We start from the raw sequence: 18,811 nt of genomic DNA, 5'->3' as shown, positions 1-18,811 counted from the left end.
GTGTAAATCGGAACCAAATAAATTCAAGTTAACAGTTTGTCAAAAAGAAGTCCCAGTTTGCAGATAATGCTAAATATGTTTCATTGCAATGTTAAGATACAAATTAAAATTAAAGTAAATAAGAAATAACAATACGTAATATGTTAGCTGCTTTTTTGTTTTGTTTTTTTTAAGTATAAAAACACAGATCACTGAATCAATGCCATGTCCAAAAATCTCAAAAGAAGAAAATGTCAGGCCAGTCAGAGCCAAGTGATACTTATTGGCTTGATTGGTGTTTTTTTAAACAGTAAAATTGACATAATTTTTTTTTAACTAGGGGCGTTTTCAGGTTTTCGCTTTAAAAATGTGCTTCAAATGATGTGAATAAAGCTTAACGCCACCACTTTAGGTTTAATATGGTAAGTTTTGTCACCTGTGTGGATGAGTTTTAATATTCTTCATATCCTCGTAAACTTGTAAAAGCACTGCCTTGGTCTGTCATACCCAAAAGGAAAGAGGGTCAAAAATAATTTTCCTTTTATGTACATGGCTCTGTCAAATCTGACTTTTGCTTCTTTATGGATGTCGTAGTCTTTACCTGACTGAATCAAACATAACAGTTGCAGACATCTTCCTGTTCCTCCATGACAAGTCTACAACCAACTGGGATGACCTTGCTTTAATGTACAGTATAAAGTTCCAACACAAATATCTGAACTTCCCAGGCATCTATTTGTGTGTTCATTAGCTGGTTGTGCTGAGTCAGAGGTAGTTTGAAATCATGATAAGATATTGCATTTCAGTGACCAGAAAGCGCTGGCATACCATCAGGTTACCTCGAACGTAAGGCTTCCTGGAGTTACATTGCGTAACATCCAACGTCACGCTGCCACTAAATCCAGGTATCAAGTGTGTCTTGAGGTAATGTGTGTTTTGTTCTTGTGGTTTTTGTTTTTAAAGGTTTAAGGTTTTTGCAAGTCTGTGGATTTTTTTGCAGTGTGACATCAATGGTTAAATTGAGGTTTTAAAGCTATGTTGCGCAAACTTAACGAAGCTATGTACACAAGCCTGAAAATGTAAATGTGAACAAATGCTATACAGTAGTCTGATGCAATGTTTGGTAGTGGAGGATGTGAAGAGGTTCTATGGTTTCTAGAGCAGTAAAAGAGGCGTGGCAGTCCACCAACAACAGGGAGAGCAAAGCAGAACTCATGTAGAATAAAAGTTCTGGTCTTTAAGTAACACTGACACCATACTGGAGGGACCGCCGGACTATGAACTCTCATTTGGACAATAACCTTAATAATTGATCGAACATTCTGTAAAATGGTCTACCCAAAGAGGTCCTTTTTTTTTTCTATGCTTATACTGGCCCAATTTTTTTAGAATCTTAAAGGTCACCTATTATGCAAAATGCACTTGTTCATGTCTTTTCTACATCAACATGAGTCCCCTCTGTGTGAAGAGACTCTGAAAGTTTCAGAAAAAAAGATTCTCTCTCTTTTTGTCCTGATCCATTTATATAAAAACCTGTCTGAAAATGAGCTGATCAGATCTTGGCCACTTTATGATGTCATAACGATTTGTTGGGTTGTGTAACCATTAGCCAATAACCAAATATCTCTCAGAGGGGCGTGGGGGAGGGGGTTCCTTATTTTCATCTAAAGTAACAGACAGAGAATCAGCACTTTTGAAACAGGGCTGAAACAGAGGGGATTATGGGATGCTGCAATGATCTGTTTGGTATTTCGAGCCAAACACTTCAGAGACATGTTTTGTATATATCTGAGACCTATAATATATTGATGAGAAACAGTATAATAGGGGACCTTTAAAACGGTAAAAACGGTGTGGACCAGGGTAGAAGTTCTTATATTTGCTTTTCTAAATAAGGGGAGGGGATTAAAAAGTTTCCTTCTAGTTTTCAACCCTGCTCATATTTCAAGTGAGCGGTTTGGGATTTGATGTGCCCAATTACTTATGAATACCAATAGGACCTACACAGAGCTTTGTGTCTCCCTGTGTTGCGTGGTCCAACACTAGTATGGATGATATATATTGGAACAGCAGAAAGTTGTTCTCAATGTCTGTATGATGAAACCAGCCTCTTTTTTCTGCAATCAACGTCTGGAGAATCAGTCAACAATGTCAGGGTGTGTGAGAGAGTGTGTGTATCAGTCTGAGAGATGCAGTGGCCTTATGATGCACCACCTAATGCTATCACTCTATTATTAATATTATTGTATCCGTTCTTTTTTAGTGTATTCTCATTGAGGAGTGTAAGTGTGATGACATGTATGTCTTTTCTTGATTCTATCTTTTAAACAAGCAGAATGTATGAAGCAGATTGTTTTGCTTCGTTTTATCTGTCAAGCCAGTTATCTGTTCTGTTTCTTTTTTCAAGGTCTATGTCAATATGTATCAAGGGAGCTAAAGAGGCAGATATAACTGAACATATCTGCCTGTTTGATGGCTGAGCAAAGATGGAAATTCTCTAACTGAAATTAAAACAAGTAAAATAATGTGGAAAAGGTCAAAAACAAGTGGTAAAGGCAGTCTTTTCCCTTTAAAAGACCTGACAGCTGAATGAGGTAGAGATTTCATGGTGTGGTAGCTTAGTCCTCTTGTGGGGAATCTCCAGCCTCTTCATCTTCTTCTTCTTCTTCTTCCTCTTCTTCCTGTAAATAGAAACAAGGTAGTCCATGTAATTTACCCTCTACACCTCTGACAGACACAACTCAAAATCATTCCAGAAAAATTCGAGAAGATTTTGCAACCATTTGTCGACCACATTAATAACAGTGCTCCAAACCTTCCTACAAATACATAGGTGGACGTGATAGGGACGGATGTGAAGTGACAGTGACCTTTACCATTGATCTTTAAAAATAAAATGCATCAATCAAACTTCAGTGCATCACAACAAAAGGTGTTGACCTGAGGAATAACAGTAATGATGAGCTGAAATATTGTACAAGTTTATCTAAACTAAAACTATTATTTAGAAACCAAATCAGTAATGGTTATGAGCAGGACCTGTGAACCCACTTGTTCTTTCTTGTCATTTTAAAAGTTCTTTATTTGTTGGTTGTTTTGTAAAAACAAATCTAATCTTTCATTTTAAAGAAAAATGTACGGGGGTAGGACCAGAAAAGTTTTTTAAAGCTTCTTCTTGCCCTTGTTGAACATGACAGAGACTATTTGAGAATGTATTTATTTTAATTTGTTTGTAACTAGAACGTTTAGTTTTTGCCTCTTTGTTATAATTATTATTATAAAAAAAGAAAAACTAATTCTGACATGTTCAATAAATGTACTAATAAAAGAAATCAAAACAATTAAAGTGGAGGCTTGAGCAAAATTTGAAGAAATTCCCTCAGGGCAAGCTTAAAATACTGCAGTACCTCGGACTGAAGGAGGGACAACCCAAAACCTAATGCCTACGTCCAGGCAACACCCATGGTAGATACAAAAAAAGAGGAGGACCACAACCAGAGCAGTTCAGGCACTTCATATGGTTAATGAAGTAGCTAAATTCATCTTAGTCTCAAAGTGAATGGTTCATCTGGCAGGAAATGACCATGTGCATGATTGGACACCAACCATCTGCAATAGTAAATGGACTCAGTACAGCAACCATGGCTCCCTAACCCTAAATAACCCAGAACAAGTGCTGCTTAGTTTTCTAAAGTGCATGATGACCACTGTCACAACTGGGGAGGGGAGAGGAAACACCTCCTCCCTCTTAAGAAGAAATGCATTTCATTTTCCACATGGCCTCATTTTATTCAGGGAGGCTAACTGACACAATTTATAACCCTCTTCCTTTCCTAGGCTGCGGCGGTGCAACACCACCTCCATTCATTAGTGCTCACACACTTCAGTCTTTAAAGGGCCGCTAAATGCTACCATGTGTAACAAGGGCAAATGGGAGCACAGGGAAAAAAAAGGTGGTGGTAGCAAGGGTGGGGGAGAAAAAAATAAGTTGCAATTATATTCCCCCCTGCCGACACCTACACCATTTCACACACAGGAAAAGATAACTATGGGTAGCCTGTAATTTAAACATCCTAGTGATGGTGTTTACTGCCAAACTATTCCGTTAAAGCGTTTAATTTTACAAAAACATCCACTTCAGGATCAAGGCTTGGTTGGGTTTAAGGGACGTTCTGACGGTTTGGTGGGACAAGTCGTCTGACCATGCCTGAACAAAAGTGTCCGTAGTTGTTTATATCCCTTTCGGACAACCCTTTTTCAAAAAGGCATTCATAGTGTTTGTACGGTACATACGAAAAAGTATTTACCAAATATCATTAACTTTGAAAGCGCCACACACCTACTAATCGGTAGAGAAGGGAAAGCAGTCTCTTGCTATTTGACGGAAAGTTAGCAACACTTTCTTGGCTCTGTCTATCACTTCCAAGTAATGCCTTTGTAGAGTCTCCAGTTCGCTCTTCACCTTACAGTACTCCTAAGGTGTTTCTCTTATTTGAATTTCCTCATGTCTTTGTTGAATAATGAAGTAGACTCAAACAACTTTCCATAACTTGTTAAGCCTAGAGCTAATCGGCATCTGTTTGCCTCTTTTTTAATCTTTCCATTGACTGTGTATGCATTTTGAAATTGAGCGTCAACAGTTTTTCTGGATTTCCACTGATTGACTTTAACCCTCTTCTAGGGCTGCTTGATTACGGCAAAAATCATAATCTCGATTATTTGGGTCAATAATTGATATCACGATTATTAAAAACGATTATCCATTTACTTTGAAAACATCAATTTATTTGAGAATTTTTTTTTGAACAGTATGCTTTTAACAGTTGATTACCCTGAACTTTAAGTATAATTCAACTGAAAAACCAATACAAAAAAATAATAAAAAAATAATCGTTTTATTTCGATTACGTTGTTTTCGTAATCGTTGCAAGCCATAATCGTAATTGCGATTAAAATACGATTAATTGAGCAGCAGTTATGAGTTTCCCATAACTGTCACATGCCATAGCTGTCTTTAAGTACGCCATAACCTTATGATGTTGAAGGTTTGGGGTAACTGCTGTAAAGATTTAATTTAGTTGTTCTTAAGACGTAAGCCACTATAGGGAGATCCTGGTTTTAACCCTTCAACTACACCCTGGTTCTCAACTAAACAAACCCATGAAGAGGAAATAAGTAAATAAAGTTTGTTTCTACAACTGGTTGGTGCAGATAGGGCCAACGCTGGCACAGATTCTTCAAGAGCCCACCCATGTCATTCACACTGTTTACTAGCCTTATTCCGAACACTGTGTTATTTTAACTAAAAAAGGACGTATAGGAACATGTAAAGATAGAAGTCCTGGTTGGTAGCAGGAGCTGAAACTTGAATGGGAAACTATGCCATGTGCATGCTGTAACTTTCTGTTGGGTCGTGTATCCACCCCACCCCGAGCACTGGAATGAAAGGGGTTTGAGGTTTTGTACAGGCAAGCGGTGGTGGGGCTGAGATAAAGCAGCCTATCAAAGTGGGAGAGCTAAATTACATTTTTATGGTTTGCAGCTCCCAGGGCCTCACAGCGCCTCCCAACTACCTCAGTCCTGTTCCCACACAGCCACAAATCAGAGCGGAGTTATGCATTCACACCAAGAAGTGGCCCGCACCAGTGAACAGAGGGAGGCTGGTGGATTCCTGGAGTGTGAGGGAATGCTGGGGGTTGGGGTCCTGTGTCATGTTGCACTCACTTATTACCATTCTGCTTTCATTCCCCCTCTGATGTACATGCTCTCACCAGCAACACAAAACGGCATCCAATTAACTGCTACCTATTAATAGTCAGACACGGAGGAAGTGTAGTTAACTTTCTCTCCAAGAGAAAAAATCTCAGGTCTTGCAAATGCCACTCCTATATTTAGGGATGTGACTTTTTCCATAGTTCTCATCCAGCTCAAAACACGTTAGCTTTAGCAACAGGATGAGTTAATTTTGCAGCAACTATACAGATGTTGTCAGCCTTTGAGGCACTCGACAAGAACCATTTTTCCATCACTTCCATTGATAGGAAAACGAGTACACACAATATAACGAAAAATATGAGACCTACAAACCATCAAAACCAAATTTGGATGTAGCTTGGAGTTGTTATTAGCACTAGGAAGGAGTTTAAGGGAAGGTGAATGTGTTGCATAACTTCACCATGTGGAATACTCTTAACCCCGGACAAACAAGGAGACATTTTCATGTTTTTGATCATTCCTTGCAATAGTTTGGGCCATTTGTAGGAGGTTCCTGTGGCTAAGGAGGTAGAGGAAGTTGTCCATTAGTTTCTGGGATGAAGGTCCGACCCCCATCTCCTCCAAACTGTCCATGGTCAATTGCTCAACCCCAATTGCTTCTAATGGTTAGGCCATAAATTGTATTGTACAATCATGCCATTTAATCACTAGCTCAATTTACCCAAACTCCGAAAGACTATGAGCAAGCAGTGTCCAGTATTTGTGCATGTAGCCTAAATTAAGCTAACATTTGTCAATTAAAAGTAAACAAGCAATGTTTTGATTTACAGAATGACATTTAGTGGAATAAAGTGTGTGTGCAGGTGTGTGTGAGGGTAAATAAATGAGTATCTTACCTGAGCAAGCTTTTTCTGGACGACTTGCTGTGGCTGAAAGAGAGTAGAAGAGAGGCAAGTGTTGTTTCTCAACTTTAATATCATTAACAAGAATACAATGTTCATAGCTGTCATTTCACAAAAATGTCACATGGTTGCTAGGCAGAAGGAAAAATGACTCCACTGGAAATGAAAAGGTAAAAACAGAATTAAACCGGGATAATGTAGGATGCACATTGTGTCTTGGCCCTGTATTTTAACTCTACAATAACGACATAATGCAGTGATTGATAATTCAAGAGTAGAGTTAATTGACGATTGCCTCAAATCTGACAGCACAATTAATACATTCACATCAGACCTTTTTAATACCTTGTCTTTAAGACATCTGTAAATATAACAGATATCATAAAGGATTAGCAACCTGGATTATACCAATGTGTTCAAGTATCTCTACGGTTAATACAAATGGTATTTACAGTAGGGCCCATGTTGACCATTTTCTAATACTGCCTTTTCTAAATGGCCATATTCATAGGAAGCTTGCTGCAATAACCTCCCCCTTGCCACATAGCACTGATAGAGAGACTTCTGCTGTGACTTTACTACGCAGAGTGCTGATCATTGACATTTTTGATATTATTGTCAATGTGTTATCGACCATAATTCCATTGGTAATCAAAAGAGTTTTGAGGCCACATACACAGAGGGATTTGAACCTCCCCTCAGCCTGTTCAGTAATAGAGTTATTAAACAGTTTAATGATTATAGGCAAAGGGCCAAACAGAAGCAGCAGCACACCACAGGAATCTAAGCAAGCACACAGAGCAAGAATACAAGACACATCCTCCACTACAACTTCTTCACCACTTTGGCATATACGTGATTCACGAAATGATAAATGGCCACAGGTGAGAAAACCCCAACATACCCAAATGGAATAATAATTTGCTACAACAAGTTTTAATAGTTCCTCCACCACATTTGCTTGTTTAAGTCTTGTAGGCCCTCAAACAACTTGTAGATAAGGCTTTTCATGCTGACCAATCATCTCACACAACTGCACAGGAAGTAGATCTGGACAAGAGCTGAACAGCTGAGCACTCCATTAGCTCGGAGAATGTAAAAAGGAAACGTTGAGTCGTTGGAGCTCGTAAGACCGCACAGCTGCTGGCCCTAAGACGGGGGTAACATGTCCCTAACCCCACACACCCACCAGGGATCAGTTCAAACAGCTGGTGTTTTCTGTGCCAGCTTTGACTGGAATTTCCATAGGCTCAATGGCAGTAATGGAGTCCGGACACCGGATGGGTCGTGCATGAGGAATGCAGCAGGGAGAATTTGGAAACTAATGCACACAAAGAGGAGGATGCAAGCGTTCTGAACAGCTTTGGGCAGTTGGGTGCCTGACCAATTTTCCCAACCAAGTACTCCACCTGTTCCGTTCCCCTTTAATACTTCACACTCCAATCAGATGTTCTGCTTCTGTACTGTACTGGAAATAGTCTGTTAAGCCGTTGTAAAAAGGGGAGAATCATTTGAACGGGGACCAACAGAAGGAACGCTTGCCAATCCTCCATTCTAAGGCGTAGTGTACGGAGTAGTTTTGCCGGCTGCTATTGGTTTTAAATGTGGGTTGAGTGATAAAAAGATGATGCACGTGACTAATCAGCTGTCTGCAGTGATTACATCATCATTTGGTATCGCCACAGCTTGTTTGGAGCCTTGGCTGAGATGAGCCTAAAAAAAGACCCTAGTATTAATGTTCATATAAACATATTCAAAGTAAAAGTATAAAAAACGTCTTCTAAATAGGCGAAAATACCACATTTATTCGCATGAAAAAACTGCATGATTTTCAGCCCGAACTGCATATGATTAGCATGACGTGGGCATGCATCTAAACCAGAGACAGGTGGGTAACCATTGAACGTATTTTATTTGGAGGGACCCCTGTTAATATGGTAACGCCAGCCTTGAAACGTCTGTTGTTGTGTGTAATTATGTATTTTCTCTGGTCATTAAAAAAAAAAAATAATAATAATTCTCTAAATTATGAATACCATGGTCAATAAAGCATTGCTGGTTGGAAAAAACTAAACAATTCTTGCTTGAAGAATTATGTGATATAACAAAAAAGAAATGTTAATTACAACCTGACTGCAGCCCAGAGAGCACATCCTAAAAAAATAAGTATTTAAGGATTTATATCAATACTTACATATCAATTAAAGTAGCAGGTACACAACTTAATGTAGTTACTGACCATAAACACAAAGGATGAAGGGTCCTCTTTGTTTACAGTCTTACAGTAAAATGTACAAGTGCTGTTGCAGAGCATCTGGGACAAAGTATTCCAAAATAACCATCAGTGAAATCCAATCCCTTCGAGTACAGAAGCCACTCCTGCGAGTAGCTCCTCTCGCCCCCACTGCCCCCAAACCAGCCCCCTCGATCCCACAAAGGAGAAATGGTAGCATTGTCTTTCACAGGCTGTGGCAGCTCTTTGATGTTGCCAGGGCCTAACACTATGAATCACTTGTCGACCAAGCTGCCCTGCCCTACAAGTGTTTTTTTTGGGGTGGGGGTTTTAAGCATTGCATGAGGGCAGCAAGGGCAGCTTCAACCATTCCCAGGTACGCTAGGTAAGTATGACTAAAACTAGGAGCCCTATGGTGGGGACCCCACTCAGCTGAAACCCAATCCCTCCGCTACTCCAAGAATGCGGCGCTCCAGGCTCTTAGCTCGAGAACCACCCAGCAGCCTCTTTCCAGAAGTCTTCCTCTGATCAAAGAGAGAAATGCCTCCGCTCTGCTGAGCACCGTGTACAGGCCACCATTCACAAAAGCCCCAGCTTGTGGAGAGGAGGGCCATTCAGCCTGCTCTCTCTCCAGCACCACGGTAGCTGTCCGCATCCCTTTCTGGGGTCAGAAACTTTACTGGTTCTCCAACTAGACATAGAAATCCTTCAGTCACGTCTTCCAGTAAGTTGTGGTATAGATATTTTCACAAGCACCTTCAATTGTTGACTGCTCAAGAGACTTTTCTGTCTGATCCAGCACATTGACCAGAAGCTCTACCGATTGAATTAAAGAGAATACGGCAAAACTTGCCACGTGAAACAGCGATAGGGCCACGAAGTTGGAATCAAAAAATCTGATCAGATCTCAACTTTAATGGCAAGCTTTGAGTCTCAAATATATGAAGTTACATGTGCTACGCCAGCCTCATCATTGCTTTGGGTTCTGTTTTTCAAATGTGTATGTTATGTTTGTGCGCTACTTCTGTGTTTTAACATGTGATTGCTTGTACTGTGTTCATTCTTTGCCGTCCTAGCAGTGTTAATTATCCCATAAGAAAGGGCGCCGCTGTTTGCTCTGGTTAACCGTTACTGGTCCTGCTAACCTTTGGACCTCCTTTGAAGCTAAATGGATCATTTGACCAACCTTCCCTCCACAAACACAAGTCTGCACGGATGAAGAGTCCGGCGTGAGATACGCTTCGGATGAAATGCCGTGTAGATTATGAGGCTGGTAAAACCTGGAATTCTCACCATTTCAATTGTTAAAATGTAACTTTGCCTAATAGAGCACTTAGGTAGGTAAACATTGGACTTGTTTTGTACAACACTTTGGAATTCACAAACTGCTGAAGGGAAGCCTCGGTTTGAGGAACTTTTAGGGAAATTAGTCAATTAATTGCAGAGGATTCAGTGTTCCTCTGGAATAATTACACCTTTTTAAAGTTGATAAGTATGATTCATTACATTTTTAAAACAAAAACATATACACAAAAGACTCTTTGATTTATTTAACATTGAAAGATAAGCCATTTTGGTGTTTTTTTACAAAAAAAAGGAGCTTTTTGTTACTTTCCACCATTGTCAGTCCAAGAATCTGACGATTTGATTTCAACAATTATAGAATTAATTGGCATTACATTTTGTAAATATATCAACAGGTGACCTTTTAACTATTTCACATCTTAGAAAAATTGCAGTCAGGAAAAAGAAAAAAACCTTTCCCTTTGGCCAAACCTACAGTTTCTATCCGTACACACACTCCCTTATCTCTATTTCACAATTTATCCCATTCTCTCCCTCTCTTGTTCTTTGTTTCTTATTAAAAAAAAACTTTGCTAGGCCTTGAACTTGACCTTGTGAGACTTCCGCACATGAACGGTAAAGCAGATTAAGGCTCTGAGTTCTAGAAAGAATAAAAGAATATGAAATGTTGACAGTCTCTTGCATTTGTCTCTTCGGTGCGAGAGTCTACTACAGCTTGTAATTGTCCCAGTGTCTCTCGATCAGGCACTCCAACTCGTCTCAACATGTAGGTCTTCCTCTAATAATAATAATAGTGCTGTATTTAAAAGGTTACGTGGAGTCTCACTTACAGCTTAACCCCAGAAAGCACAGAAAGGTTCAAGACCAACCTTAAAATTACAAAAATTACACCTAAGTACATACAGTAGCGCTCCCTCCTGAAAAATCATCATTATCATGGATTAAGCTATATGTTTTGATGCCTTATGAAGTGATGTAAACAAAGCGAAGTAGGATTGCCTCCTGTCCTAGCCGATGCCTCACCAGTTATGAATTGCACCTATCAGGGTCCAACTAAATCCAGCGATTAGGGGGAATTTGCCGAAGGGCCCTTTGTACAAGAGAAAAATGTCTGTCGTTGCAAGGAATGTGGAAAATTCCTAGCAGACAAGCAGGCTTTTGTTGGTAGGGTTTTGGGGGGTGCTCTGGAAGGAAAGAAAGGCGCAGACAAATTGGATCGGCTCCATTTAGGAGCCTCTGCTGTTTGAAGTGAAATCTGTTCCCAGAGTATCTCAACGCAAAAAGGAAGACAAGTAGAAATGCAATACGTCTGCTTAGACTTAGACAAGTATTTCATTGCTTTTGTTTGCATTTACAGAATGAAAGATTTGTTTTTGGTTTAGCGTATACTATGTTTTGGAGCAGAATTGCCTTGGAACCATTTGATGCAAATGCATGTAGCTGTTTCCCAGCCTGCATGCGTGGCTGCTTTGAAACAGGAAGGACTCTATGCATGGCACTCAGCTCTGCCTTGTTTTAACAGAGCGTTGCAGATGTTATGAATTAACCTGTCGGGCCTGCAACAGCTCACTTCCTGCCTCTTAATAGTGGTAGCAGAAATACTCTAATGACATAAATGTCCGTATCTATTTAAGGAATTTGAAAGAAGGGCATTGTTAAAAGGAAGAGGGAAAAATCCAAGTTATCGCTACACAAACAGCCAGGACACCACAGGACAGCCATGTAACTTCCTGTGTAAAACAAACAGTGAACGTGGGGTACTCTGAGTAACTCTCCTTCTCTGACTGCTACAACATGGAGATCTTAAGGTTTTCTAAACAGGTTTCATTACTATGTACCTGCAGAAGCTTAGTTTTAGATTTGCTGCTTTTAGTAGTATTCTTTCGTTTTGGATGAAAATGTTTGTGTGTGTCTACCATATAAGTGTGAAATTGATAATAGAGATGGCCTAACATTCCACTAAGGGTAATCCTGAATGAGCCCAGAAACAGGTAAAAAGGTCAATGTAATTACTTCTGAATGTTTTTCCCAACATAATTTGCTATATGTTTTAAAGGTAGCAAGATGCATTTGGAGAAACATGTTGGTTGTCCATGCACATGCACATGCTAACTCCCCAAGGTTTCCTGTTTATTCCTAAAGTTAAAATGATGCATCAATGTTGATTGTTGTAAAGAAAGCTCTGATCACTATTTTGTTAAGGCAAATAACCAATAAAAAAGGGAACTGTACAATAATGTTGAGTACTAACTGGTATATTAGGACCATCGAGTACCCCGATGTTGATCTACATGTAGCGTTCTTTAACTCCACTGCTTCCTAATCTGTGTTGCAGCTCACGGCCACGATGTTGTAGCAAAAAGTGAAATGATTACACTCTTCCAGAGTCTGCAGCAGGAACAAAAAGGGTGGGAGTTATGAGAGGGAGACATAGGTGACCTGTGGAAATCCGCTAAGGTCCCGGAGAACTCCTGATGTTTGTAGAGTCCCTGTCTGAACAAAGGCCTCTAGTGGCTGGAATCCATCCCTTCAGCCAGGCAGCAGCCCAGGCTGGAGGAAGGTGGGGGGTTGAGAATGTAGGGAATGAGGGAAAGCTGCTGCCCACCCCCAACTCCTTTCTGTGTCTCTCTGTGGTCTTTCTTTTTTCTCTCTTACAAATAGCCTGGGGAAGGAGAACGATGTGGCAGAACCAATCTAAAAATAACTAAATGCACCTCATCCAGTCAAACACACAAAAATTAGTCATTTGTAAAACATGGAAGAACGTCCTGTCCACTTTGCTAACTGCACTGTAATTAGCACATTTAAGAAAAGCCAATTTAAAAGGAGAAACGTTTTACAGGAGATAGTGTTTTCTGCCCGGCTCTTCAGGTAAGCCTAGAGGAACTAAAAGCTCTAGATCTTGGAACAACAAGAAGAGAAGAATCTGAGGATCGCACGGGAACATAAGACAATATCAGATATAGAGCTTGAGGTATAGAGTGGTGCAGTGATGACGTATTTTTGGAGGCCAGCCCTGAAATGAGCATCGCAAGGGCCCACACATATTCATGATACACATTTTGTTCAGCAGGATCATCTCAACATATTGACACCACTTAGTGATATAAGATGAGTAAATAGAAATAAAAAACTATCGTTAGGCTATAAACAATGTGCACCACAGTCGCATTGCCACGCATCACAGTCGCTAAGAGAAAGCCAGCATGATGACGTTTAGTAGTTTCATTTGGTTGCTTATTAGCAACCGCCGTATTTTTTTTTACACATAGAGGCTTCGGACATGACGTATTTTATGTTGTAGAACAAAACGTGTAAATCTTTTCAGCTCGTGTTAACCAGATCTTATTTCAGGCTTGTAACCAAATACACGTTCAAAACATTGTTGATTTCAATACGACTGGAAGCGGTAAAATTGTGTTTTCTGTGTTTTAAGACTCATCACTGCACGACTCTTTAAAGCCAGTTATTCTATCAATAATAAATAATGTGATTAATAAAATAACACAATACTAGTTTGGGGTGCACGCAAAAATAAGTTTGATGACCTTGAGTTAAGATTATTTGGACAAACGTTTAAAAAGGTCAAGAATGAGCTTTTTCATGAATTTTGTATAAATGTGAATACTTGTTAGACACCACAGCCCTGATTCGGCCCCTGATTCACTCTGGACACCAACTTTCCGGGTGAATCTGTTGCCCAGAGACCCTGGAGGCCAAGTTCCATACGTTTTTTTTGTGAGGCTTGCCAATGCTATAAAAAGCGTTTTAATGTCGGACACAATTGGACAATTACCCCTGCCTCACACATGCATGCATTCAAAGGAGAGACGTTTTCACAGGCTGCTTGTTTCTGAGGACCTTCCAGGCCTCGCCACTTCCTCAAAGCTGCTGGACAAACTCCTAATCATGCTGCTCATCACCTCTGCCAGACTTCCTTACTTTTCTTCTCCTCCGAGCTCCGATTCCATTGCCTGGCACCTGCCCTCTGTGTTTGACCCGAAGCCAAGAGCAGCAGAGCCTTGTGTGAGGTGGGAGTAGACCTCTCCCATTCACACTATATCAACTCCCCTTACACACACACTCATGCCATTGCACTTGTGCTCCCTTGCCCATTCACTTAGTCATTTCCGCACATTTGACGCGGAGGCTATTAGTCTCACAGTAGACTCCATTTAACACCAATAAGGGTTTGCATGGGCACAGAAAGGGGAGATGGGTATGAGTGTGTCCTGGCGGTGAGTAACTTCGGATGTGACTGCGGAGAATCAAACACAAAGAGGCAGCTGTATGGGAGGCAGCAAGACAGCTCAAGGGCAGGGAAATGGTTTGGCTTCAAAACATTCACTGGCTGACCAATGATAAAGGAAGCAGAAATAGAGAAGCAGAATTATATTTTCTCTTATTTCATGGCTTTGCTTTACAAATTGCACAATTCCTGTTTAGCATTGCCCAAATGTTGCAAGTACCAATGAAGTGTATCAGGGATACTTAGTTAAAATATTATATAATGTTTCTAAGTCTCATTTTTATGGCAGCAGAATGACCCTCTCTTGGTCTACGTATGACAATCACCACTTTTTTGACCTGACAATTAAAATCTCAACTACATCTGGCGTTTGATACTTTGATATTTCTCAGATTCAAGATCAAAAGTGCTAGGGGTATAAAAATTACCAAAACTCAAACTGGATGTTTTTGAATGGAGTACACTCTTGTATCTTATCTTTCACGTGACTCCATGACATGTATGCGTCCTATTTCCAGCAATGATAGGGCACGAACGTTTCGCCAACAGAAAATGAGGTTGACTTTGAACATGCCGAACAAAACTAAACATTGCACCTTTAACCAAAGCAGGCTGTTAAAACCTTAAAGAACCAATGATATTCAGTTTAAACACAGAAGTCTTCAAGTTCAAGCTTTTACTGTGATATTCCCTTCTAAGAAAGCTTTACCTATAGGCAGCCTATGTTGTTAAAAATTCCAAAGCTGTACTGCAACACGGCTTAACACAGGGACAAAGAGTTTATCTTGCCTGTAGAGGAACCAACACATCCAATGACAGTCGCCATTTGGCAGCAGAAAAGGGGGAACTGCTATGTACAACTGATGAATGCAAACTACTGGAGAGCGGAGACTCCCCTTTCGAGCTTTTACGAGCAGAGGAAGCTGGTCAGCTTGGCAGAGGGCTGCCTATCCATCTCAGCACCTGCACAGAGGGCAGGACCTGCATCCCTACAGTGGACGAGCAACGAGTCATACCGATGAGGGACCAGTCCGCATAAGTCGGGTCTGACCAGTCCTAGTAGTTCCTGCTAGCTGTAGGAATATAAGATATGAGTAGTTTTAATGGGGAACCTGTCCAGGGTCAATCATCTCTCTCAATCAATGTGTTCTTGTCCCTGTTTGTCTGTATGATATTATATATATGCAGTCTTATGTGCTTTGATGCGTATTAATGCATTTCTTTTTACTGTTCCTGAGCTAGAAATCAGTTTCTCTTTTGTAAAATTAAAGGTAATCAACTCAACTCCTTAAAAGGGGCCCTATTTTGCTTTTTGGGGTTTTCCCTTCCTTGTAGTGTATTATATAAGTTTGTGTGCATGTAAATGGTCTGCAAAGGCTAAAATCCCTCCCTTACGTTCCCTCAAGAGGACACCCCCCCTCCCCCCGAAACGCCTCCATTGGACTCCTTTGTTTACTTCCGTACACATAGTAACATCACTATGTAACAGTCGCGCTTCTATTGGCTAGCGCTCCAACACATTGTATGTGATAGGTAAGGGGTGGGACATCTCTAAGCGTTTGACCAATCATAACAAATCCAGCTGGCTAACCAATCAGAGCAGACGAAAAGAGGTGCTGCAGAACATTAAAGCATGTAAACATGTGACAGCAGAGGCCCCTTTAACTAAGCAATAACAAAACAGCAAGAGACCCTAATGATCCTGCTGCAAGGTTGCTGTTCTAGTTAAACATTTCCTTGCCCATATATAGCAGAAGGCTGCTGTGAGGCAGAGGCTTTGATTGTCAAAGGGGTGTCAGCACATGCCCCGCGGCAGTCACAAAGGTACGCTATCTACAGTACACAACTGACTAGTTTGCACTGCGGCCTCTCTGCAGTTGACGTCAAGCAATGGAGGCCGCTGTGTGGGTGGATGTTGGTGTGTGTGTACTGGTGTGTGTGTGTACCCGGGACATGCAGGCACCGGCAGGCAGCACCACAAAGAGAAAGCTGAAGTAAACCTCCACTGCTTTATCAGTTCAGTCCAAGGGTTCAGCAGCTGGTTGAGAAACTGAAGTATTGGTGTTGTGTTCTCTCACATAACACAATACGGGCCTGATAGAAGTACTTTCAAATCTACTGATATTCACAATGCTCAAGGCTGTACACCTCCTTTTTTTTTAAAATATCTACTAAAACTGATTTCCCAACACTTTACGATGCTCTCAATCCACTTGAACTTAAATACTTGCCATGACTTGCTTAATGGGCTTCATTTTTCATTGACCTTTTATACTGACTTAAAGAATGTAATACATTCAATGCAGTGCGTTTTTTTCCACCTATTGAGGACTGGCAAGATTTTCATTGCACATTTTAAAACCAAGGAGGTGAGTAGTATCGATGTACTTTAGATAAGAGAAAACATCCCATGTTTACAACTTTGGCAGAGGACAGGAACTTTGAGGTGAGGTGAGGAAAAGTTTTTTATGGCCAACTCAAATACATCATAGTTATTAGAAAAATCTCTGTTGACCTTGAATTCACCACTTGGATTTTGTCATGAATGCAAGTCAGATAGTCGTATTTACAATAGCTGTAAAATAATATTATGAATGAAAACAGAAAACTCAGTCAATTTTACAATGTTTTCAATGTGGTTATTTAATTATATTTTTAAAAGGCTAAAAATTATCCCTTAGATTGACTTATATTCACAACATTATGAATTATAACAGTGGGTATAATACATTATAAAATAATAAAACGTAATAAAACTATGAGAACTAAAATACGCTATGATATCTTTTTTAAAAAGACATTGTGTTACTTTTAAATATTGCATCGTTTGAAACTTGACCTTATAAATTGCTTTATAAATGTCATTATTTTTATATATACACGGATATAGGCAGATTAAAACACATTACATGTAAGGTTATAATTTGTTATAGAGATGTCTTGTTGAGGATAGAGGCTGGGGATTACGATGCATTTGAACGCAGCGTACTGCTTTTGAAGCCACCGCTCGGAGCTGATAAGTCTCAGCCAGAGCATGCGCCAGTAAACCAGCAGAAGTTGGTTAGTGAAGAATAACAAAAAATGCTTTTTGCTTAATCTTGGAAGACACTATTCCTTCCATTTATTTGTTTCTCTTTTGAAGACCGTAATAATGCAGACATGCTGTACGCAGGAGAAAGTTCCCCGCCTCTCTCCTCGCCCTTCCTGGTGGCACTTCTAACTGCCGGCTGCTTGTTCCTGCACTATCAATCAGGCCTGTTACTTTGGAGCTGATAAACACTGCGGCCTTCAAGCTGTCAGTGGAATTATTTAAGTATTCCTGCGTGCCGGCGCTGAGAGTAAACATTTTCTTTGACTGATAACACAAACACTTTGGAGATATCCACGAAAACACGGACACCGGCATCAACCAGAGAGGAACCTTTGAATGTATTAAAGCTACATGAAGAAAACAAAGATGACAACAACATTGAGAAACAGCTAAAACATCTAAATATCAGAATGTTACATATGTAACATGCATTAAAAAAAAGTACTAAGTTATGATAATACAAAATATAATAAAAAATTAAAAGTTACATAATTTTCAAAATACACATCCTGTAATAGTTCTTAGGATTTAGCAGCCAGGTATATATTACACAGTTATTAACGGCATATTATATGCATTAAACTGGGAACAAAATGCGTTTGAATCATAGTTCAAAGTAATTGTAGGAAGGACATTTTCTCCTACATACATAACCCCTTATTTATATAATACAGTATCCAGTATGCCAGCAGTAGACACAAGCTTACGAAAACCATTGACTCACCCATTTCCTCGGTCGCCCTCTGGGTCTTTTCTCCCCGGTTGCCTCGGATTTCTGTTAAGACATAGATTAGGATCAATAAATCATTCTATTGTGACATTGGAAACACCTGATCAGACATTTACTGTAGCACAGTGGTTCTCAACTGGTGGGTCGCGACCCACGGACCCATTTCGAGTGGGTCGCAGATGTGTGAGTGAAGAAATTGGGAAAAGTCAAACTTTTATTTTGAAGGCCCAATTTTCTAACGCTGTGCATGCAGTAGGCGTTGGACTGGAAGTACCGGAGATCACAAACGGTTTTGAAAACTTCTGTCACGTAGTGATCATCTTCTCAATAAAATATCTTTGCTATTGTTTTTTCGAGTCTTCTGGTCAATCAGAATCAAGATTGTTGCTGGAAGTCCCCACGGAGAATAACTTTGCGGTAGAACTATTCTTTATACATCCATGGGTACAACTTCAGATAAAAATGAACACATAATGAAATATGACCCCCGTTTTGATGATTGACAGGTCAAAGAACAATGGGGGCTATCTACCCATATCCACAATTTAAAGAAATTCACACAGACTATCTCCTCTTTGCTCTTCTCTCTGTGTGGAGCAGCAAGCTG

At 40.1% G+C, this 18,811-nt stretch overlaps 1 protein-coding gene across 1 annotated transcript in view; it reads right to left on the bottom strand.

Annotated features, from left to right (window-relative positions):
- Positions 1-2,548: 2,548 nt before the first annotated feature.
- gcat (glycine C-acetyltransferase) overlaps positions 2,549-18,811 on the bottom strand; it is a 20,527-nt gene continuing 4,264 nt past the window's right edge. The window contains exon 5 of the mRNA XM_010794270.1: positions 2,549-2,660. Within this exon, the coding sequence (XP_010792572.1) occupies positions 2,549-2,660 (112 nt within the window). The remainder of the gene's footprint in view (positions 2,661-18,811) is intronic.

Source organism: Notothenia coriiceps, unplaced genomic scaffold (assembly GCF_000735185.1).
Source record: "Notothenia coriiceps isolate Sejong01 unplaced genomic scaffold, NC01 NC01_scaffold00037244, whole genome shotgun sequence".
NCBI lineage: Eukaryota > Metazoa > Chordata > Actinopteri > Perciformes > Nototheniidae > Notothenia > Notothenia coriiceps.
The sequence above is the reverse complement of the archived record's forward strand: the minus strand, read 5'-3'. Positions and strand labels throughout refer to the sequence as shown.